Source organism: Epinephelus lanceolatus, chromosome 13 (genome assembly GCF_041903045.1).
Source record: "Epinephelus lanceolatus isolate andai-2023 chromosome 13, ASM4190304v1, whole genome shotgun sequence".
Taxonomy (NCBI): domain Eukaryota; kingdom Metazoa; phylum Chordata; class Actinopteri; order Perciformes; family Serranidae; genus Epinephelus; species Epinephelus lanceolatus.
Genome location: NC_135746.1, coordinates 10,125,539 through 10,150,740, shown reverse-complemented (window position 1 = coordinate 10,150,740; position 25,202 = coordinate 10,125,539). Strand labels below are relative to the sequence as shown.

The 25,202-nt window shown below is 42.0% G+C and overlaps 1 protein-coding gene across 2 annotated transcripts in view; it reads right to left on the bottom strand.

The window, feature by feature from the left end:
* Nucleotides 1-25,202, bottom strand: part of vta1 (vesicle (multivesicular body) trafficking 1) — a 102,729-nt gene that overhangs the window by 67,845 nt on the left and 9,682 nt on the right. For both annotated transcript variants that reach the window (XM_033648922.2, XM_033648921.2), the window contains exon 2: nucleotides 8,141-8,235. In XM_033648922.2, the coding sequence (XP_033504813.1) occupies nucleotides 8,141-8,235 (95 nt within the window). The remainder of the gene's footprint in view (nucleotides 1-8,140; nucleotides 8,236-25,202) is intronic.

The following is a 25,202-nucleotide window of genomic DNA, read 5'->3' as shown; positions in this document are numbered from 1 at the left end:
TGACTGTTGACTAAATGTGAATAAAGTGAATTAAGAGAGCAACTTTCAACGGGTGGAAACTCATCAAGGGTGAAAGAGGTGACTACGATGTGAACCCTGTAGGGGGGTCCGGGGGCATGCACCCATGGGAAGAAATGTTTTAAAATATCAGCTTTAAAATGTGGATTTTCAGTCAATTTCAGCAGAAGGACTTGAGGGTAAAACGCAGACTGACCAAACTGACCAAATGACCATATCATACCATCAGGCCGGCTCAGACAACAACACAGCTGTGCTCCATTGACTCTAATGCAGTCGTTTCAGATTTTCTTCATTTTCAGGCTGGTTTTGTGGATTTGGAGCTAAATGTTGTGCCTGGGGCACGTCGTGTATTAATGATACTCGTTACCTGGAGAGGTTGGAAAAAGATATACGTTTCTTCCCTGTTACAAAACCAAAATCAGACCCTGAAAAGTGTAGGGTTAGCTAGCTAGCTACTGAAGATACAGCCTACTGAATGTATACACATGCTGCTTTTGCTTTGTAATGATTATAACAGTGAAACAAAGACCGACCCTGCTGTACAGGAACCAGTGAAGGGAAGCAGGGAAACTTTGCTGATATTCAACCAGCTGTGTGTCATCGCATTGTGCACAGATGAATGTTGTTTGACTTCCCCCGGAGATCCCTGCCCATCTGGCAGCGACTGTACACGTACGAGGGCAAAGCCAAACCCTGTTCACCTGCACACACTGTGATGTCACACAGCTGGTTCAATACCAGCAAAGTTTCCCTTTATATTCATTGTCTTGTGTGGTGATCAGCAGTGATGTGGTGGTTCACTTTTACACTGTGATCTGTAGCCTATAGTTCGGCTTTAGCTTCTAACTATCTTTGTGTTTTTAACCTGTTGTTGCTGCTGAGTCAGCTTGACATCCTGGATATATCCTTCAAACACAGACTGTAGACCCCTCTGTCTGCTTCTCTCTGGAATCACTCTTTCATTTCTCCAAATATATGATTTTCTTCAGGGAGTGCAGTTAGTTACAGTGTGGGCTCCATGCTCACTCTGACAGCTTGTCAGACTGTCACAAAGGGGAGGGGCTTAGTGAAGGGCAAATTCAGCTTCTGTTTTCAGTCAGCTCAACATTTGCTTCTTTCTAAGGCAACATAATTAAACTAATTTAACAAGCGTTCTGTTTCACTACATCACAAGTAAGGTAGGTCCATTTAGCTAATTCTCTGTATTTTTTAATTTCTACTAGGGATGAACTGACTGAAATTCTGGGCCAATACCAATATAGATTTTTTTTGTTGTGGTGTTGATAATAATTCCCCTTTTAGTTCCAAGACAACAAAGTAATCCCAATTATAAAAGGTAACTGTCATTCAAGTCATAAATCCTTCATTACATGACCTTAAAATGAGCACAAATTCAATCAGACACATTCATGAAACCAACTTCACAATAACCTTATTTCACATGAAAAACATAGTTTTTAAAAACTGCTTCAAAAATCTTTTTTTTTGTTTATGATATATCATAATTTCCTCTCTATTATCTATTTTGTACTGCTGTGAAAACATAAAAAATGTCTCCTTCAGACAGCTGAATTTATTCAAGTTTCTCAACCAAAACTACATTTTACAAGATTACATTTGAACACATCGTGAAAATGTTACAATAATATAATAATAATAATAATAACCAGTAACAACATGGAGAAATCTACATCCAGAGCCGTGACTTTTTGGATGGACCAAATGTACAGAGCTGTAAAGTTGTCCACCATGGTAGCAGTTAGCTGCTAGCCAACCGTAGCTAACTTGTTTGTCCATTGTTTGGTCTGTGACGTAATAGGTCAACAGGAAAAAGGTCCAATACTAACAAGCTGAAAGGGGGTGTATCTCCACCTATCGTAGAGGAGTCAGACACCGTGCTTGCATACTGGGACAAGGACAGTAGTCTAATTAAAAAGCCTGGTTGAACTATAAACGTAGCTTGACTTAACTGCATGTAAATGTACTGACAGGGAGGAAGAGACAGGCTCAGAGCTACAAAGCCATGCCCTGAACAACTCAAATAAAGACGGAGGAAAGAGAAGTCGGGGAGAACGCAGAATGTGTTATTAAATAATTAACGGTATGAATCACAGCAGCAACTCTGCAAAGTGTCTGACAGCCAGACGTCACTGGTTCCTGCTGACTTTAACAGCTGGCTGCTTAATAAAGACAATCAAGAAACAGTGTGTGTGAGAGTAACAGCAGTGAGGCATCTTTAAAAAAACACTCAAGTTCAATTGACGCACACAAATTCACAGAGAGATAATTAAAACAACATGTATTTTTAGACTCCAACCTCTGAGCTCTAAATTTAGCAGCATCCGACTGCTGCTGCTGCTGGTTTCCCACCTTACTGGTTTTTACACAAGTAAAAAATGATTTTCCACCGTCCCAGTGAGAGCAACGCCTTGGAGAGTTGAGCCGGCGATGACGGTGGAAAATAGAATTAATGAGTCCAACATGTACTGTATGTACGAGCCAGGTCACCAGGGAAAGGAGGGGGGGCTGTGGTTCGTGTATCGACTCACTCACTCTAGAAATGAGTCACAACTACTGGCAACAGTTCATGAAAACATGGACCATTAAAAAAAAACCTCAGGGTATCCCCATGTTTCAGAGAGCTGCACTGACACAAACTGTTGAGAAGATAAAAAGTCTAACAGCAGAAGTTGAGGCTCGTCTGCTCTCCATCAAGACAATAAAGATATGAGTCCTGAATAAATAATCAGGCTTCTCCATGTGTGGTGGACTGCTGCTGGATCTATGCTGTGAGCAACTGGATGCTAAAAAGTAACCAGAAAGAAGGGCAGTGAAACATGCAATATGTGATAACACTGCTTAATACTGTGATGATGATATGACTCGTGATAAATAAACAAATATTGAAGTATACAGTTTTAATGCTTTAGGTCAGTGCTGCTAACATACACCCCAGATAATGAACAGCTATGTACGCTGAAATAAAAAACTGAAATGCAGTGACAGGTTTTCAATTGTAGCGTTAAAGCCTGTGGAAACACAGCTTGAAATAGTAAAAATGCATATATTATATCAAAGTCAAGTGTCTCATTAATCATCCACAAAAGTCTGAGTGAAAATAACCATTAATAACTATTAGAAAACCTGGTTTGAAAAACAGCTCATTTTGCTGTTTAGACCACTTGCCAGGACAGAGGGGGCGTGGCAGATAACACTCTGATTGACAGCTCCCTCGTTTTGATTGACATCTCCCAAATTTAATGCCACAAATTTAATCCAGCCGTACATGTTTGAGCCCTCTAATGATTCAGAGGACGAAGCAGAAGCTGAAAATGATTCCTTTCAGGTGGTCACTGAATGGTAAGTTTCAAAATGTTTCGTGATTCATATTAATGTTACTTCGTAGAATAGTTAGCATAACTTTTACATGCAATGTTACGGCCGGGCTCCACCGGCTGCAAACATACAGCGTAGCGTTGCGGCGTATTCATTTGGGCTCCACTGACTGCGTACGGAAGCGACACGTAGAGAAGCCAGCGGGGTTGTTTACCGTTTGCTGAGCCGAGAGGCTGCATAAAATGTTAAAGCATTTTCCACCTAAGTTATTACATATATTTGAGTTATCTACAAGTTTACTGTACTGTTTGTCATCTACTCGCTTTCAAATGTCCGCCACGGACACAGTGTCACGGATAAACAATAGAGCGGCGTAAAATAGAGAGTTGTCGTGCTGCTCCCGTTGCCGGTGGAGCCGCTGTAATTGATTAAAAGGGGGGCGAGCTGCTACAGGACTCGCGCTGCAGACGTGCCCGGTGGAGCCCGGCTGTTAGCTGATATGAATGACAACGGGAGGCTAGCGCTTTGCCTTTCTTCATTGAGATACGTTTTCATTGAAAACATAAATCTGCTCCGTTCTTCTGATAATAGCCTTTTTCATTCAAACACATCCAGTCTTAATAGATTAAATATGTCTTTACTCTGACACACACACCGACCGTCAAAGCGGGAGAGACCGGTGCCGGCCGGCCGTCTCTCTGGCATTGTGTAGAAGTATTTGCCCACCTCGAATAATGTTCCCCTCCGGCTAAAATTGTGTTGTTTCCCGCAGCATCACCTCCGCGACTGGAGATATGTTTATGCATAGCAAAGCTAACTGCTTGGGGTTGGGGTTAGGGGTGAGGAAGGGTGCACATGACCTCCCCGCGAGCCGACACCGGCACCGGGCCCGGGGGGCAAGCGAGTTGGCTCAGACTCAAAGAGATCTAGCTGGAGCAGAAAGGTTTTGTTGCGCTGCCACTGGGGGGCGGGATGAGACAACTGACTGATGATTTATGATTGGTTTGGAATTTATTGCGTAATAAATCTCAGAGATAACCACGGCCAAATCAAACCCAATTTCAAGAATGTACAAAAACTTAAAAGACAGATATTTCAAATTTGGATGGAAACTGATTTCTAATTGTTTTACATGTTTAATATTATGTACATAAGACCCTAAATTACATAGTTAGAAGGCTATTGTGGATTTGGGTTTCCAGAGGCTAAAAAACTTGTGTTTGATGTGATATGGTTCTAATTATGGTTAAATTCATGTCTGTTGAAAATGTATCCGAAAGTTTAATAAAATCCAAATCTGAAACTTTATTAACAAACTACAGAAACAGACAAAATGTCTCCCAGATTGTTCCTGAGTCATGATGTTGAGTAATGGCTTGAAAAGTGTTTTATACAAAGCATTACGATGTCACAGTCAAGCTGACCTTTGACCTTTTGGATATAAAATTTCATCACTTCATTATTCTATCCTGTTAGACATTTGTGTGAAATGTTGTCATAATTAGTGTATGAAACCCTGAGATATGGCCAAAAACATGTTTTGTAAGGTCATGGTGACCTTTGACCTCAATATTCTAATCAGTTTATTCTCCAGTCCAAGTGAGCGTTTGTGCCAAATTTAAATAAATTCCCTCATAGTGTTCTTAAGATATTGTGCTCGTGAGAATGAGACAGATGCAAGGTCACAGTGACCTTTGACATACAGAATCGAGTCACTTCACCTTTGACTCAAAGTGGACGTTTTCACAACCCTGACGAAGACCTGGCTCTGATTTAGCAACTACAATAAAGGCTTTTTAATATTCCCTTCCTTGTTTTATATATTTTTTGGAGTGCCTAGATTGCCCTCCAGTCGATCCTGTTGTTTCCCATTATCCACGAGCACATGAGGTATCATCTTCACGAGAATGAGACAGAAACAAGGTCACAGTGAACTTGACCTTTGAACACCAAATCTAATCAGTTCACCCTTGATTTAAAGAGGATGTTTGTGCCAAATTTGAGGAAATTCCCTCAAGGTTGTCTTCAGATATTACGTTGATAAGAATGGAAGGATGGATGGACAGCCCAAAAACATAACGCTTCTGGTCACAGCTATTGCCAGCTGTGAGGCAAAAAAATGGTGCATTCATAACATGTACTAATAATATAGACTTCTTCTTTTCATATTTTATAGTTTTAATAAAAACTACGTCAAACTTTCAAAGGCCTGCAGATATATAATTAATAACCTGCAAGTGTAATGGACAGAAAAATATCTGTTCGTGGAACAAGGAGAGTACAAACACTTCAGCTGATTATAACAAGAACACACACACACACACACACACACACACACACACACACACACACACACACACACACATCAAAGCAGCGGATGCGAGTTCTGTGTGTGACAGTAATGAAGATCCCTGGAGCCTCTGTAAAACCTGTGTGTGTGTGTGTGTGTGTGTGTGTGTGTGTGTGTGCTTGTTCCTCCTCGTCCATTGCTTCCTTTAATTGGCTCTTAGTGATCATAAAGTGAGTCCAGAATCACAGCAGGACTTCCCACCTCCTCACCCTCCTCATCCCCTCTCATGTCTCCTCGCCCCCTCTCATGTCTCCTCGTCCCCTCTCATGTCTCCTCATCCCCTCCATATATTCATCCACCTCCTCTTAACTCCCCTCTCACCACCATGTCACCATTTGTTAAACGTTGGGTCGGACCACATGAAGGTGGAGCGTTTCTGATCTTATGAAGATGCTTCCGAATCCCAAAAAAGTGAATGCTGGTGTTCAGAAATCACTCTGAAAATAAAATATAAGACATCCTTCCACACATGAGCCAATCATCTATAAATCCTGCACCACATGATCAAAATGACTCACAAACTGAAACTAGAGATGATATAATTTGGGCATAGCAGTTCCATCAGCTCTCCTTCTGTTCCTCTCAGTCTCTTGGTAAAAGGCTCATTTGTTCGACCCCCACTGGGACACTTGGAGCCCGTTCACCTCCTCTCGTCTCATCTCACCTCCTCCTCCTCCTCCCCTCTCCTGCTCTCCTCATCACAACAACGCCATAAAATCTAATTAGTTTGGCCCCTGTAGACGAGCCGCCTACTTTACGTAAATGTGTGTCCAATGAAAGCATCAGTACAGAGATGCTGTTTGCCCAGCGGTCTGTTTGGCAGCAGCTGGACATGATTTTCACAATTATCCTGGTTAAAATTCCCCATCATCAACTTGTGAGTGTTTTTATTGCGGATCACAATACAATCATATATTGTTCCATCACTGAGCAGTTCTGTGACTCCAAGCTTGTATCTTGTAAATAGGGCAGGGTATCGTACTTGATACCTGTAAGATATTGACCGAAATAACCGCGGTGTATAGAAACTTCTCCAGTCACATGATACCTGCATTTGATCCTTTGTGTGCTGGGGATCAACAAACTTTCTGTTGCTGCCGTCTCCAGACACATTCTCTGGTCAGTTCAATGTTTCAGTTCAACGTTTGCTAGGTAAGCACAAGCTAACACAGCAGCAGCCGCTAACATCCAACCCCGAGCCTTTAACCCTTTGAAACCAGAGCAAGTCGGTTTAGTTTCTTTCAAAAACATGGGAAGAGGGCAATGAGCAGCGAAACGTGAAATGACCCTAAAAATTTGGAAGATATTAGTAAAAAAAAAGTAAAAGTTAAAAACAAACAAACAAGGAAAATACCTAGAAAGGGTGCTTAGCCTTAGCCTTTTTCTTTTTTCCCTATTTTTGTAAAATTATTTTCTAAATCTATCAAGTTGCTTATTGCCTTTTTACCCATGTTTTGAAAGAAATCGCAAAAAGTTCAAAGGTTTAAATATTTGCAAAAGGCGCTTGAAATCAGCACAAGAAAAGTGATGTTGCGCAAGGTTTTAAAGGGTTAAACGGTCCTAACAAGCTCACACCAACACTGAAACAGCTTAAGTTTGACATTAATCACTGTTAGGTAACATTAGTATTGTGATGCTAACAGTTAGCACTGTCACTGTGTGTGTGCAGGCAGATTTTTGCCAACTGTCCCCCAGCACGGAGCTCACACTCCTGCAGCAGCAGCTACAACTCATACAGTCTGTAGCTCCTCTTTCACCGCCTCTTTAAGGCAGGAATTTCACGCTGTTATTCCACCTCGCTGTTCTTTATGAAAGATACGATTAAGGAACGGGTGGACAGAGTGGTCTCGCCTTTAAGCTGGCAGCAAAGGTCGTACGACCGAATCGACGTCTGCGTAAAAAGAACAGCCAGCAGGATGGGACCATCGATGAGACGGGTGTGATGTTTTGACGACATGTTATGGGTGCGAGATTTGAAAAGTAGCTGATAGCAGCTAACTCAAAGAAGAAGAATAGTGACCATAAATTCCCGCAAGGTGGGAAAACAATGAGGTCCAGGAGCTCCTTACCACGAAGCAGAGGACGAGATCAGCCGCCACATAATAGAGATAGTAATGTTATAAGCCATATAACAGAGATAGAGATAGTAAGATTATTGTTTATAAAGTGCTGCTGACACGTATATGTTATGTCACACTAGAGGCTGACGCTGTTGTGTTACACGTCACGCCCCTCATGCCTCTTTTGTTTCCAGCATGCTGTCTGTAATCACATATTGGAGTCACACGATGTCGCCATTTTACTTAAAGGGAGAGTAACAAGTGATTTATCACAAATAAACACCTGAGTAGAAGTAGTGTGACACCGGCAGCTGATTCTGGTCATTATGTTGTTCGCAGCAACAGGAACAGTACTAAAGTAGGTCCAACTTACCGTCTCCAGCTGGTCCATGAGTTTGATGAGGAACTTTCGGCACTCTGGTGTTTTACTGTCCAGCTTCATGCCGGTCTGCATGGCGTAGAGCCGACCTGCAGGACACAACAGGAGGGGTGAAAGGTGAAGAGAATTAATCATCTTATTACCGTCCGTTCTTCCATCCGTTTGTCAGACTCACATGGAAGAGTCATTACAGAAAGTCGGGATGAATCTTTCTCAACACAGCTGCACAGAACCCAGACATGTTTTCTTCTCTGCAACACATCAAACGCAGAAACACAGGAGGGTCGAGGAGTTTTCCACCTGAGCCAGGACAGGCCTGATCCTACAGAGCTGTCAGAGCTTCAGCTCCCACAATCCCCCATCTGTCAATTAGCTCTGCGGTCAGGTTCTTTTCCTCACATGATGTAACTCCTTAAACTTTGCAGCTAGATGACCTGAGCAGCAGCAGGAAGCCTGGAGAGACACCTGACTGTCTGACTGGAGATAAATAAACTGTTTACAAATCATTAACTTACTGTGGATTAAACACAATGAAAGCAGAGATATGTGCGCCTGTTTCATCTCAAGTGTTTATCTCAAAACTATGAAGAACTAGAATTAGTGCTTCCGGGTTGTATGCCTTCACAAACCCTCCAGTAAAAACATGGATGCTTCACACATACATCTATTCAATCAGCACAGTTTCAAGAATTTCAAATTGTTGATCTCCACAGGACTCCACTCAGATCCAGACTGTCTACAAGGGTTTATGGTTTGATTTCTATTTCTATGTCACTCTAGAGGCTGATGCTGTTGTGTTACATGTCTCGCCCGTCACGCCTCTTTTGCTTCTGTGATGCAGGCATGCTATCTGAAGACGGCATAAAGAAAAGACTTCATCGTGACTCTATTGCTCCATCTCTGTGTGGAAAGGGCTACAGACAAAGGAAAGGGTTGGAGAATGGGGAACGCATTACACCAGCAAGGGTCATCACAAGTGTAGAGGTACAAACGTGTGTGAAAACCTTGTTCTCTAGTCTGAGACTTGACTGTGCAACATCTACGACACATGGAAAAAGCTGCAATTAAATGATATTAATTCTTCTGTCAAAATTGCACACACACACACACACACACACACAAACAATTCACACACACACACACACACACACACACACACACACAAACAATTCACACACACACAGCTTCCGTCTCCAACAGCATGACTCATCAATTGGTCCTTGAGGTGGAATGAAAACTTCCAGTAGCAAACAAACACTACAGGCCTCATCTACCTAATCCACAACCAGTGTGTACGTGTTTGAGTGTGTGTTTATGTGTACTGTATACGTGCACTTATGTGATATATACCGACAGGCTGAATATGCTTTGTGCAGCGAAGCTGAGTCAGCCCTGCAGTGTGAATCAGAGGGAAACAGACGCAGATATTCAGAGAGGCTGCTGGGAGGATTACCAGCTGACATTAGATTACTTTGACAGTGAACTTGTTCCTGCAGGAGCAGCACCTTGTGTGGCACCGTTAACTTCCCAGTGTAGACGTACACCCTGCATCTCTGATCACCAGAGGGATGTTACTCACATTAGGGCTGCCCCCTAATAGTTGATCAAAGTCAATCAGAGAGGTCTTTAGTCGGCAAGATTTCATTGGACGCTTAGGGGGCGATCACACAGAAATGAGACGCAGAAACGCGGACGCTTCAAAGACGCTTGAAACGCTGGAAGCGCTTATTCAATGTGCGCTAGACAAAGGCAGTAGAGACAGTAGCTTACATGAAACTAGTACTGAGGTGTGCGTGTGTTGTATAATTCTTCAAAATCAAATATTGTCAGGATAAATTTCTCGTCTTCGGATTGCATTGTGTTGTCTGTCGCTCGTAAGTGCCGTAAAACTGCCGTAACTGACCAAACCGCAGTAACTGCCACGACAAAACAGGAAGGAGGATTTGATTTGATTGGTGCTACTGGCGTCAGACGCTCAAAAAGTTGAAAATATTTTAACTTTTCAGCATCTACGCATGTCTAAAAACGCGCATCTAAAAAGAAGTGTCTACAAAAACGTGCGTCTAAAAAGACGCCGGAAAAACACCCATCTAAAAAGACGCTTGAATGCTGGTCAGACGCGCCGTATCATAGGAAAACAATTGTTTTACTGGTGGCGCACTTCTAGCGTCTTATCTCGGTGTGATCGCCACCTAAGTCCAAGAAAAAAGCTAGGGATGCACCGAAATGAAAATTTGTGGCTGAAGCCGAAGCCGAATAAAATTAAACGCTTGGCCGAATACCGAATGCCGTTGTTTAGTATTTCATTAGTTTTTGCAGATGAAGCCCCTCCAGATTAGTGTTGTCACAGTTCCAAAATTGGGACCCACGATACGACACCAGTGAAAATATCATGGTTCTGAGTAGTATCACGATACCACAGCGAAAATGAGGCAGATGTGCCTTTTGTCATTTATAAAAAGATAAATCACTTTTCTATAATACATCAATGATATTTCAATGGAATAAATTACTTATTGACTTATTCATACTTCAAAAACAGCATCAGTAAGTGATTAACATAGGGGGGAATCAAAATAAAATAAATAAATAAAATAAAAATCAACCAGCCACCCTCCTCCCCTGACAAGTAAAGAACAGTCCCTAAAGTGCGGTGAGGCTTATGGACCGTTACCTGCCACAAAGAGAGAAATGTGAACGGCTCGTTTCTCCTCTGACACGCCACATACCTGTGTGCTGCCACGGCTCGGCTGTCCAGGTACTACTGCGCAGTCATGACACCAAGAAGAGGACATTATTATTGTTTCTGCTGCTGGTTGAAATCTGTACTGCACAGCGTGCTCCTGAATGATTTCTTTTGCTCACACAAAACTATTTTTAGTGGCAAATGTGAGTGTAGTGACGGGCGGAGTAAAATATCGCCACACTGCCTACATTTTACTCCGTCCGTCACCGCAAGCTGTTTGATTGCTTTATCAAAACATGCCGCTATTATTCGGTCTTGCTTTTCACTTATTCCACCGAATACCGAATGTGTGTTTTTGTGCAATATTCGGCCAAATATATTCGGTTACCGAATATTCGGTGCATCCCTAAAAAAAAACACATGAAACTCTAACAGGAGCTCCACCATGTCAAATCATGTACCTGCGGCTATTCCACAGGCTAGTTAATAACATGTCGGGCAGGAAATCCAAAGTGTGGGATCATTTTGAGAAGGTGAAGGACGAACCCAAGGTGATATGTAAACTCATCTTCATTGGTCGACTACAAACATGACGTATCATCTGAAACATGGAAGTAGCTACATGCCCATTAGCCCACAGCGTCATTAACAGGCGGCTCGCTCAGTGTGTGACGTGCACTTGTAGATAAAATATAGGCCTATATTAATGAATTATATATATTAATCATTAGTACGGTTTTGTGTTTCTCTGTAATGTAGCACAGTGTTAACAATGTTACTGATACTATTCTTTCTCACACCTTCAACTCAAACCACCAAAACATATCATTTGATAATCAAAATAATATCGTAAACATGCAGGAGACTAGTCGACTAAGCTGCTTTTCTACATGACAGTTTACACTCTTTATTACATCTTTTAAGGAAATGTGCTGGGATCTGTTGCTTACACATTTTCACCTCCTCACAAAGGCAAAATGCTTAAAAAAAAGATGGATGGAATTTATCGACAATAACTGAGCACAGACTTATTTAGAATTACAAAAGATGTTAATTCCTGTTGCCTTCTCAGAGTTTAAAGTGTGACTGAAACTCATTTTAAACCATTTGGAGCAGCGAGGAGAGAAAAGCTAAACACTACTATTTTCACACTTAGGTTTGTCATGTGGTCGAGACTGTTGCCAGGCGACCATCCGCATTTTGTTGCACTCCACACTGCATCTGGTAAGCCCTCTGTTTCCACCTCATGTTTAGCGTCTGAGTCACAGCACAGGGTCACTGTCCTGCACAGCATCAACAGAACAATGTCCCGTTTCACAGAGCAGGAGATGGTGCCGAGTCACCACTCAATATTTCCTAAAAACACAGCAGTGACACACATGTATGATGGACTCGTGTGGAAGCCACAGACGCTGTGAAGCAGGAGACACACACAGCCGGCAAGTCCTCGACTACTGAAGCAGCCAGTAAGCTGGTCGGCCAGATGGCCAGTCATCAAGTGACAAAGACTTCCTTTGTGCTATCACACCACACAGCGCTCGCTCTGCTGTTCACAATCAGGAGCAACACAGAAGGCTTTGACAGCAGGGAGGATGTAAGGCCACAGAAACTGAAAAATACAACCAGGCCAAGACTGGCCCACTTCCACATAGGTTCCCCCGAAGCTGGAGCCCCCTGGTGGTCGTTACAGTTACTACATGTTTGTTTTCACTGTAAACAGTTTCTAAGTTTTTCAATTAGATGTATTTTTAAATTCATCATGATCAATGTACAGTATCCCCTACTCCCTAAAACACTGGCACATCCTTCTTTAAATATTTTAAAATTGTTTGCATGAGCTTCCTGTTCCGGGACACTTATGCTGCTGCACTATGTTTTATATTTAGGAATTACTGTCCTCTTTGGTCAGCGCAAATGTGTCATGTGACTCTTGTGGTGTTGAGTCTCTCCTACTGTGAAGGTGACCCACCTCACTCGAAATAAAGAGTCAGGGTTTCCCACTACTTCACTTGTGGCAAGGGATGTTCTCATCATGGCGGGCCGCCACAAATAGATCTTTTTTAGGACACAGGGCACAGACTAAGCAGCACTTTATCCCTATTTGTTTATGGTAATATTGTTTGGGCAAATACACACCCCTCAAATCTGCATAAAATTTATTTGCTGCAAAAACAATTTGTAAGATTTGCAACTTTCTCAAATTTTGATAAGGCCTCTGTTCCACTGTTCAGGAATCTGAACCTCCTTTCAGTACATAACTATTATCACATGTATGTGTGTTAGGGGTGAGTTCGTGTACAAAAATCTCTAAACATTTAGAGTGGGTCATTTTTTCGTGTACACGGGTTTCACCGCTGAGTGTTGCTATTGCATTATATCAGTAAAGCCCCAGTTATCCGAATATCAACCAAACGGGCCATTTAACCAACGGTTACAGGCTGCCACTCCGAAATATCGCCATTCTGACGGTCTGCCATCCCGAATTCTGGTCCCTGAGTCCTGACAGTGAGCTATGGCGAGCCTGTAGAAGCTGTATTCCCCATGCATGTCAACGATTTTCACCGGGGATGCACGTGAGTAATTCAGGCTGACTTTACCTGTTTAACTCTTCTGGTAATTTCATTAAAAGGCATATGGCATATAGGTCCACCGTAACTTATTATTATTATTGGGTCTTATAAGAGTGGGCTACAATGAGTACCAGGCCATTAAATCACAGCATCTGTGGTGAGAAGACATTTTTTTACGCATGCGGATCAAGGCGATCACAGATATTTGATGTGGAAAAGATGTAGCCAGGTGTATTAACTGTTTTTAAGCGGCACCGAGATACGTGGCTCGTCTGTCCGTCCGTCCGTCCATAGCATGAGTCATGTGCGCCACTTCACCACCGATTCGTGCGTAAATGCGCAAACAATTCCGTGTCCTCTCACCGCGGATGCTGTGATTTAATGGCCCGGTACTCATTGTAGCCCACTGGCGAACGACCCCCTTAACGACCATGCCGTTTTAACAGAAGGGAGCACTGACCTGTTGCCAAACCCGGTCTCACACCATTTCTTGTCATGTTCACAGTTTATCACAGTTAGTCAACAATTAGTATCACCCTCCTCCCCCCTAAAAAAACGTTTTTCGTGTACTAATTTTTCATAACCATTTATGATCTCAAACACGTGTAAAGGTGCAAGCGTGTACATGGACTCACCCCTAATGTGTGTACTACATTAAGAAACTTTAATGCGCATCTCAAAACTACAAGAAAACATGAGGCACAACGTATGAGGAGCGCATGCCAAGCATTACAGGAAAAGAATAGTTTTGCTGGTAAAGCGTTGTTCATGGCACCTCTCAGCGCAGATCTTGTGGAAAACAGGCAGTGTTTCCTCTGGTCCTGTTATTCACATCCATTATTACGAAGGAAACAGCAAACAAGTGTTTGCAACAGGTGAAAACTGTCTGATGGTGCTTTCCACTCTGCTGCACCTGTCTGCCTGTCATGCACATAATTAAAGTAAAAAAAAAAAAAAAAAAAAAAAAAGCCTTTTTCCTGCCAGTGTTTTTGTTACTTCCTATTCCATTTAATATCATTCATCAATCTAAAATAATAAGCTTCTGATGCAGGACTGCTGCTGGTGCCAGTGCAAACACAGAAAGTAAAAGGAAGGATATCAAAGGCCTGAACCTTCGACACTGAAGGTGTTCCAGTCTTGTGTTGAGGGTTTTTTCCCTCAACATTAAGACATCACAACCATTAACCCTCCAGTCAGAACATCCGTTTTCAAAAACAGGAAACAAACAACACAGAAAAAACTAACTGGGAAAAACCCTGAAAACATCCAGCCTTTTACGCAATTTATTTTTCTATTTGCACTTCAGTCTCTCCATCTTCCATTTACCCATCAGTCACAAAAAGCAACAATCAGTACCTGTGTTCCTCGGTTATTAATCAAGTTTGCCTCATCTTTGTGGTTCTGGAAACACAAATGCACCAAAGGGACTTTTAGCACCTTCGTTCTATGTTGAGGTGCACAAAACATATATGAGCATGTCAAGCTCGATCAATAGCAATTACAGCAAAATGGGAATCATAACAAGAAAGCATGAAGCATGCATGGTCTCTGCAGAGGCTTTTAACAAACATCAATATTAGGACAGAGATCAGTGGAGGCCGACAACCACTGTTCACCATAGTTACACCAATTTCTTAAAATGAAGGCACTGATGTCGATGAAGTGTTTCTAAACTCCAGTAAAGACTGAAAATATCTTTGAGAGGGGAGTTTATTTGTTCTTGACATCCAGTGTGGTGCTGTGAAGAACTAGCAGAGAAGAATTAACACCAGTATGAAGTCTGCTGGCACAGTGCCACAGCCTCTACGCAATTTTGACGTTGGACATGAAGAATCTGTGCCAATCTGACTCTGGGCCAGCCTGGTCTCTCTGTCATATAAATGACAAGGACACAATCATGGAGGATAGCTGCGTCTCTGTGTGCGTCTCTGTGTGTGAGAGGAGTTAAATCACTGTCAGAGGCTCCCAGTAAAAGCCAGAGTGCTTTATGACACCACAAAATGTCACTGTTCATAACTGTGTAAACCATGTGGAGGCTGAATATGATCAATAAAACTTTTAATTATATTTAATGTGTCAAAAAGCAGCTGCTCAAAATCTGGTCCCATTTCCCATTAAACATTTGTTTGAAATTTTGTCATTATGACTATTAAATCTTGAGATAAAGGCAAAAGCATGATTTGTGAGGTCACAGTGGCCACATTTGAAGAAATTTGCTTAAGTTGTTGAAATGTCACGTTCAGGAGAATGGGACAAACAGATGTACGTACGTTAATGATTCGTATACGACACATATACAACGGACAGACAGCGCAATTACATAATGCTATCGCCGGCCCAGAGACATAAAAATCAGATTGCGATTATTTTGACAGATATTGTGAGTGCCATATGACTCGTGCATTTAGTGGGAATGGTTATTTTTACATTTGAATATTAAAAGAAAATATAACAAATATGATGCTGCTTTAATTAACGATGGAGAAACACCTCAGTATCTTTCCAAATGGTTATCCCCCCTCATGGTTTTTCAATACTGCTGACTATCAAAATACTGTGTTCTCATTTCCAGTGATGATAAACTGCTTTCCAGAGGACAAATATTCAGAGCCGTCTCAGTGCACTTAAATGTTGTAATCTGAGATCCAGACCCACTGAAAAGAGAAATACCTCATGTTCAAATAAATAACCACTCTGCACACTAATATACAAATACATTTTGAATGGAACTGAGTAAACAGGAGTGTGTGTGTGTGTGTGTGTGAGGCACAGGCTACCTGTATTCAGCCTCAGCTCCACAGCTCATTTATAACGTCGAGGATCCAATCTGTGTGAAACAGCGGCTGTAACGCAGCCAAGCTCTGTCAGTCGGGGAGCTGCTGCTGAATTACGCCGCTTCATTACAGCTAAACAAATCATGGCTTTGACTCAACCCGCTATTGATCGTCCTGTTCTGGGGTGGAGGTGAGGTAAAATATTGGCCTGCATTAGCAGGCTAATTTAGATAGACCTGCTGATGAAGGGCTGAGGCCGAGTGATGGATGAAACACATCAACAGTCAGACAAAAAGGACGGAGCTAGCAGCCCGATTCAGCCGTGTACACTGAATGCTTCTAAAGCTCAGAGATTAGTAAAGACCATATAATAAACGTGCTCACATAATAGAGTGCCCCAGGAATGAGCCCTAAAACCTGGAAATGAGTTAGCAATTTACCACTCCTGGTTCCCTTGTCTCAAAGTCAATGGGGTTTTGTTTATATGGGTTTAATGTCTGACATAAGGTCTGTGGTTAACACAGGCTTAAGAGACTTTCATGATTTGTTCTCAGACATAAAATACCTCAGTAAATACCTCACTCATAAACTCTGAAGCTTCTACGTGCCTTAAAAAAGGCAGTTGCTAACAAGTGGCTAATGGAGGCTACAGAGCATCATCACACCGCGCCATGACAAACACAGCTTTACAGCCTCGTTAGGGAGGTCATGTTACATCATGCAACCATAGTGCAGTTTGGTTATAGCCTTAGCTTTTTACTTTTGGTGATTGTATTTAGTCTTCAATAACCATGAAAGTGGTGTTCATCTGTAAAGTTTAAGTATCATAAACACTTGTTTGCCACAGAGCTTATTTTCTGCAATAATCCAATGGAAAATTCCCATCAACTGTTTAACGAGGGAACCAGTGGAATTCTTACTTCCATGCGGGGTACAGAAAAACATCATACTTGGTGGACTCTATTAAAGGGGAACTAATGTTTTTTTTAACCTTTTTTTTCTGATCTACTACTTTTCCTCTGCCTGTTGCTGCTCCCTCTCTCTCCTCGTCCGCTCTTTAGTTTCATGAGCTCTGCGTCCGTGTACGTCTGTGTACTCCCGTGTTCAAATAAATACAGGCAGTCATCAAATTCAAATGGCTCATCCAGATCCAGTTGGTCAAAATCGGGTAAAAATTCAGACATGTTTGTTGTGGCAAGTCAAAACACTGACTCAGAGAGTGAAAGTCTCGCTCTGAAATCTCACGTCTCGCGAGATTTGAGTTGTTGCAGGAAGTTGCCGCTGGAGTGACCTTACCAAACGCGAGGAGTTATTCTGTTTGGAGTAGTCATGGCTGAATTTTACAGAGTACACGGACGCAGAGCTCATTGAAATTGAAGAGCAGACGAGGAGAGAGAGGGAGCAGCAACAGGCAGAGGAACATGTCTGAATCCAGCTAAAGGTAACACAGACGTTCATTTCTCCTTTCCATTACAGTGTCGGATGATTATATTAACAATCCGAGCCTATCTGTGTGAAAAAAATGCACTTTTAGTGGACGTATTTTGACGTTGTTTGATGCTGTCTGAGTGTCCTATTATTTAATATAGCGCACGCTCACGGGCTGCAGGCAGGTCAGCCCTAGCTTCAAATATTGCACATCCTGTCACTCATTTAGACAAAAGTAGATCAGAAAATAGGGCCCAGGTTGAAAAAAGCATCAGTTCCCATTTAATAATAAATGACAACAGACCACTACTGCATAATGCTCTTTAAGTTTATGCTGTGAGCAGCGATATCAGAATGGTTCATGAATCACATGCAAACCCTATCGTTTGGGGTGAGCGATATGGCCCTACAATAATATCACAATATTTCAGGGTATTTTTGCGATAATGATATTCTTGATGATGTGACAAATTACTAAAAAATGTCTTATTATTAATTTAAGAACATAGATTTGCAACAAAATCAGTGATCTAGTTTTACTGTTTGCTTCAAATCTTCAGGAAAAACTAAAGAAAAATGATCTCTCATTTCTTTAGTTTGTGAACAACAACAGTAACTCAGAGTCAGATTCAAATTCTGTTACAATATTAATAGTTCAACTAAATCAAATCTACCACTTATTACACATTTAAACAGCTCCCAAATACAAAAAATGTCCCCAGGGATCTATATATATATATACAGTACAGGCCAAAAGTTTGGACACACCTTCTCATTCAATGCATTTTCTTTATTTTCATGACTATTTACATTGTAGATTCTCACTGAAGGCATCAAAACTATGAATGAACACATGTGGAGTTATGTACTTAACAAAAAAAGGTGAAATAACTGAAAACATGTTTTATATTCTAGTTTCTTCAAAATAGCCACCCTTTGCTCTGATTACTGCTTTGCACACTCTTGGCATTCTCTCCATGAGCTTCAAGAGGTAGTCACCTGAAATGGTTTCCACTTCACAGGTGTGCCTTATCAGGGTTAATTAGTGGAATTTCTTGCTTTATCAATGGGGTTGGGACCATCAGTTGTGTTGTGCAGAAGTCAGGTTAATACACAGCCGACAGCCCTATTGGACAGCTGTTAAAATTCATATTATGGCAAGAACCAATCAGCTAACTAAAGAAAAACGAGTGGCCATCATTACTTTAAGAAATGAAGGTCAGTCAGTCCGGAAAATTGCAAAAACTTTAAATGTGTCCCCAAGTGGAGTCGCAAAAACCATCAAGCGCTACAACGAAACTGGCACACATGAGGACCGACCCAGGAAAGGAAGACCAAGAGTCACCTCTGCTTCTGAAGATAAGTTCATCCGAGTCACCAGCCTCAGAAATCGCAAGTTAACAGCAGCTCAGATCAGAGACCAGATGAATGCCACACAGAGTTCTAGCAGCAGACCCATCTCTAGAACAACTGTTAAGAGGAGACTGCGCCAATCAGGCCTTCATGGTCAAATAGCTGCTAGGAAACCACTGCTAAGGAGAGGCAACAAGCAGAAGAGATTTGTTTGGGCCAAGAAACACAAGGAATGGACATTAGACCAGTGGAAATCTGTGCTTTGGTCTGATGAGTCCAAATTTGAGATCTTTGGTTCCAACCGCCGTGTCTTTGTGAGACGCAGAAAAGGTGAACGGATGGATTCCACATGCCTGGTTCCCACTGTGAAGCATGGAGGAGGAGGTGTGATGGTGTGGGGGTGTTTTGCTGGTGACACTGTTGGGGATTTATTCAAAATTGAAGGCACACTGAACCAGCATGGCTACCACAGCATCCTGCAGCGACATGCCATCCCATCCGGTTTGCGTTTAGTTGGACGATCATTTATTTTTCAACAGGACAATGACCCCAAACACACCTCCAGGCTGTGTAAGGGCTATTTGACCAAGAAGGAGAGTGATGGAGTGCTGCGGCAGATGACCTGGCCTCCACAGTCACCGGACCTGAACCCAATCGAGATGGTTTGGGGTGAGCTGGACCGCAGAGTGAAGGCAAAGGGGCCAACAAGTGCTAAACACCTCTGGGAACTCCTTCAAGACTGTTGGAAAACCATTTCAGGTGACTACCTCTTGAAGCTCATCGAGAGAATGCCAAGAGTGTGCAAAGCAGTAATCAGAGCAAAGGGTGGCTATTTTGAAGAAACTAGAATATAAAACATGTTTTCAGTGTTCATTCATAGTTTTGATGCCTTCAGTGAGAATCTACAATGTAAATAGTCATGAAAATAAAGAAAACGCATTGAATGAGAAGGTGTGTCCAAACTTTTGGCCTGTACTGTATATAAATCAACATGAAACATCATTTCCTTCTTTTAGTAAAATCCTAACATCTATGCTCTGCCATTTCTCCTCTAGTCATCAGGCTGTAACCTGTGACAGGCTGTTATAATTAGGGATAGGCCGATATGGATTTTTTAGGGCTGGTGCCGATACTGATTTTTTTCCATCACCCTTAGCCGATGACCGATTATGGACTGCCGATTTTCTTGAGCCGATATTTGGGGCCGATACTGCTTTTGCTCCCTCAATTTACATTAAAAAAAATGACACAATGATAACAAATATTACAGGTCTCAAGTTTAAAATAAGTATAAATAGTAAATAAGTAAAATAGTAATAATAACATTTATTGAACAGTAAAAAATACTAAAACAAGATGGAAAGTTGAGGTAGAACAGGTAGAATATTATTATTATTATTATTATTATACATTCAAATAAAAAAAAGAGTTCAGTGCTCTTAAATCTTCCAGTAATGTCTTTATAAAATAAACAAATATTTAAGCTGAAGCATAAATAAAACAACAACTACTATACACAGTAGGATTCAACAGCTTTGTTCAAATTAACCACATACTTTCAAATGAAAAAAAGTGCCAGGGAAAAATAAATCCGCGAACTCACGCGCGTATCGGCCGATGCCAATACAAGTAAAAAAAACTCAAATATCGGCCCGATATATCGGCCGGCCGATGTATCGGTCTATCCTCAGTTATAATACCAGAACTATTATTTATCGTGAACGAGATGATATGGCACAGCCCTCTACCTATTGTAAGATGATTTCTACACTAGTTTGTGAATTAGATAAATGAGGACCGATGCCTCTGTCTATGGATAACGCCTGCGCGGAGGCATATGAGCGCTCAGTAATTTCCTGAAACAGCTGCTCACTGGTGCTCTGGTGAGTATCTTTGGCAGCAGGACGGTGTATTGAGTATGATGAGATTGAGTCAAAATAAAATAATGAAGAAACGTGCAGCACTGATATGTTTTTAACAATAATGGCGGAAGATGAGATTCAGGTTGTAGATACACTCACTGTTCACGGCAGGAGATACATTCACTGTTGGTTTGGTATTTATTAAATAGAATCGTAGGGGTGAAGAAAACAACTGTCTGTAATACAGGCTTTAAATGCCCCACAGGCACTTACAACAAATTAAATATCACCAGATTATGACTATAGGACAAAACACACACATACATGCTCCGTTAGATTCCCAATCTGTTCCATCCAAACTCCTCCACATGACCAGGTTTGTAACCATCTGTTCAGCCAATTAGTGATGGTCTTAAAATTTGTTTTGGGAACTCTGACAACATGTCTGAGGAAGAGGCTGTAATTACCACAGTATATACACACACACACACACACACACACACACACACACATTCTCTTGGTCTGATTTATTACTGCATTTATACTTCAGTGTGTTTCATCTTATTTTTCTTGGCAAGACTGTGTGTCCCAGTAACGCTGCTGCGCCCATCATGGTCATGTTCCTGATATGTTTCGATCAAAACTTTCTGATGCATCAACATCATGGACACTTAACACACATCCTCACACAGTTCAGCTTCCTGGCCTCGTGGTAATATGGCCACACACACACACACACACACACACTGAGTCACAGCGAGGCTCAGAGGCCCAGACACAAGGTGCTGCTGACCTCCAGTGGTCTGGCTGGGTCACTGGTCCACTTCAACACACAGCCAACACTGTGGCTGCATGCCAAACAGTACACATCCACCCGGCACCCTGCAAAGGTTCCTATTACACACTGAGCAGCTCTTCAGTCCCCCTCACAAGAAAAGCATACTACATCTGGTACCATTTTCCAGTATGAAAGACTTGGAAATAATCCAAATCAATTCAACTTTCTTCACCTTCCTAGAAGCCCCATCAGTCACTTCTATCACAGCACATCGAACATCAATGAGGAAAGGCTTGTTCTTGCTCTGAGATAAAGTTAATCCGCTTATCTGCTGACGACCTGAGCCAACACAGTGTTCACAATACAAGCAGCCTCCGCTCTTTTCCATTAAAACAGCACCAACTCCCTGATCCCTGATTCTTTCTTAATCCACTAAGTACCCTATCTGAGCAGAAAGACATTACAGGAGCAGCCGCTCTGTTTGACTGGCAGCTGCTCATCCAGGAATTCAGTGCAAACACAGCAGCATCTGGGTCCAAACATTTGCAATGACAACCTGTTTTACAACCATACCTTCAGGATTTGGGGAAACAAACAAACCTTTTAACAGACCAGTCAAAATGGAACTGGTCTAATGTTGTTGTATGGCTCACACACAAAATCACATTAACTGACCACAGGGACATTTCTGGTCATTGTGAAATGGTGGCACTCTGAATCAAATCCTGCATTCATACACCAACATTCTTTGGCACTCATGTCTTTAGGCCACTGAAATTTAATATGAAACATAACTGGCAGTTTCTGAATGGACTTGATGAAGTGTGCTTCATTAATTCATTACTGCTTCTGACTGTATGAGCATAAAGGAAAGTGTAGTCTAGTGACCACTACGGAGAAAAGAACAATCACTTGTGCTCTCGAAATACTTATTTGCATTCATACAAGATAAGAATCACAGATTTTATATCAATGAATTTCCTCCACCCCCATGTTGGATGATGTAGGCGCAGACGTTTCCAGTAGCTTCTTTGACAAGTCCGCTAAATTTGTGCTAAATTTAGGATCTCCTGTTTATTTTGCAAGTGCTGATGGAGCTTTTTGTGGCTGGTGTTGGACAGTGGTAGCGTGTTGCTGCGAGTCACACATCAGGATGAGGACATCAACTCACCAGTGTGCAAACTGTCTTCTCCTGTGATTCTGCTAGCTAGCCAGGTTGAGGTTTTTCAAATGTAAACATCAGTTAACACTAGGGTTGGGACTCGTTAGGATTTTAACGATTCCGATTCCTTACCGATTCCTTCTTAACGGTCCGATTCCTTACCGATTCCTACATTATATTCATTATACTTGCTATACTTAAACAAGTATATAATAAACACAAATGCAATCATACAAATACCAAACTTTATTCTAACTGTTGCACAGTACAATCAGATGAAAATACACATTTGTGTGTTGTGTGTATTTCATATTTAGAGCTTGTATCATCTCCCTGAGAATATATAACAACAAAAAGTGATTCTCTGATTTCTACAGTCACACTATTACCTCAAATTAACCACAGCAATGTAATAAAAAATACTTATATACATTCATGCTTGGGCACTGTTATTTACGTGACAACACCTGAACAGAACACACACATTGGCTGTTTGTTTCTACCGATCCCCTCGCTGGAAGCGTCGGACCTCCTGCCGCCCCCTCCCGTCTCAAACACGGAGGTCTCCCTCTCTGCGGAGCACCCACAGCGCACGCCCGGCCTGTTAAATAGTCTGTAACCATAACAACTGTGTGACACAAACTCAGTGCTTTAGTAATTAAATAATGCCGGGCTTGGTCGGGTTCAGACAGAAATATGCGGTCCGTGCCGCACTCTAATGGAAATGCACGTGACAGTTTTTGTTTACAATCTAGGAACCATTGGCAGGAACCATTACTCCAAATGTGATGGAACCGGTTCCAGAACCAGAAGTTTGGACCCGGTTCCAAAAAAGAACCGGATCCGGATCCTAACCCTAGTTAACACCGAGGAAAAGATGGAGACGAATGAGACCCAGCTGAACTACCATCCTGCTCGCCATTGTACTGGTGTTGGAAAATATACTAGACCACCTCCTTCAGTTTTCAACAGGATATCAAGAACTGTAACATCTTTTGATTCACTGAAACATGATTAATCCTGGACAGCACCATTCAACCAGGTGACTCTCAGAGGACTCTCAAAACTGATGTGACAATGGAAATGGAAGGTGCTGTCCTGTTCCTGATCGCATAGAGGCAGCTGCAGAGTGGTGCAGCCCATGTTGGGGAAGAGCAACCGTGCAGCCATCTTACTGAGGTCAGGATGTGTGTCTATTAGGCAGGGCGTAAAATTAACACCCACCAAGCGCCAATGGCCAGTAAAAAACAAAAACAAACACACCCACCAGTGGCCGATGGAAAATTTTTAATTGCGTGTGGGTTTTTTATGTGCTTCGACCCTTTCTGCCAGCTGTGTCAGACTATTTTGACCCTCGCAGCTTATTGTACGTGTGCAGGGACCGCATGACGTCAGCTACCGGAACTTGTTTCCCGGGCATTCTATGGTAACTTCTGAGCAAGATGTGGCAACACATTCCTGCCGTGAAGCCACCGCCAGAAAAGAGGAAAAACGAAGATGAACATGTTGGACTTGTACAAGATAAACAGACAGTTAAACGGAGTACAAATGTCGCATGGCGTTTTATTGAAAAATGGAAACTAGACGAGGCTGGCCAGCCACGGTCATGGCTGACCTACGACCCCCACACCAACACGATGAGCTGCACCCTTTGCCGCAAGTACGCCAAAGAAACACAAAGGACAGGGTTGGATTTTCCTAAAGTTGGATTTTCATACTAAAAACGTAAGGAAATTATTTTTAGTCAAACAAGGCATGATTTTTTTATTTGGCTGGTGAAAAATATGTTTGGCTAGTAAATTTTTGGAGGTCACTAGCCAATGGCAGATGAGGTAAAAAGTTAATTTTACGCCCTGCTATTAGGGCTGCCCCACTAATAGTCAACCAATCGTTAATTGACCAGAAAGGTCATTACTCGGCAAGACTAATGTTGTCCAGGCAATTAAAGACGTGGCTGTGTACGGCCCCTAATTTCCAGCACTGGTACCTGCGGTTATTCCACAGGCTAGCCCACAGCGTCATTAACAGGCGGCTTGCTCAGTGTGTGACGTGCACTTGTAGATAAAATATAGACCTATATTAATGAAAGTTCATTAGTACGGTTTTGTATTTCTCTGTAATGTAGCACAGTGTTAACAATGTTACTGATACTATTCTTTCTCACACCTTCAACTCAAACCACCAAAATATATCATTTAATCATTACATTCATATTAGAAACATGCAGGAGACTAGTCCACTGATGGACCGTGATGACGACTGTTGGTCGACCAGGAAAATTCTTAGCTGGGGGCAGCCCTACTGTTGAGAGTTAAATCATTGCACAATCAGAGACCATGGATCACCAGAACCATCTGGAAACATGGAAAATTATAAAGCAGCAGCCAACAATGGAAGAACAAAAAAGGACTAAATTACAGTGAACAAGTTTAAAGGAGCTGAT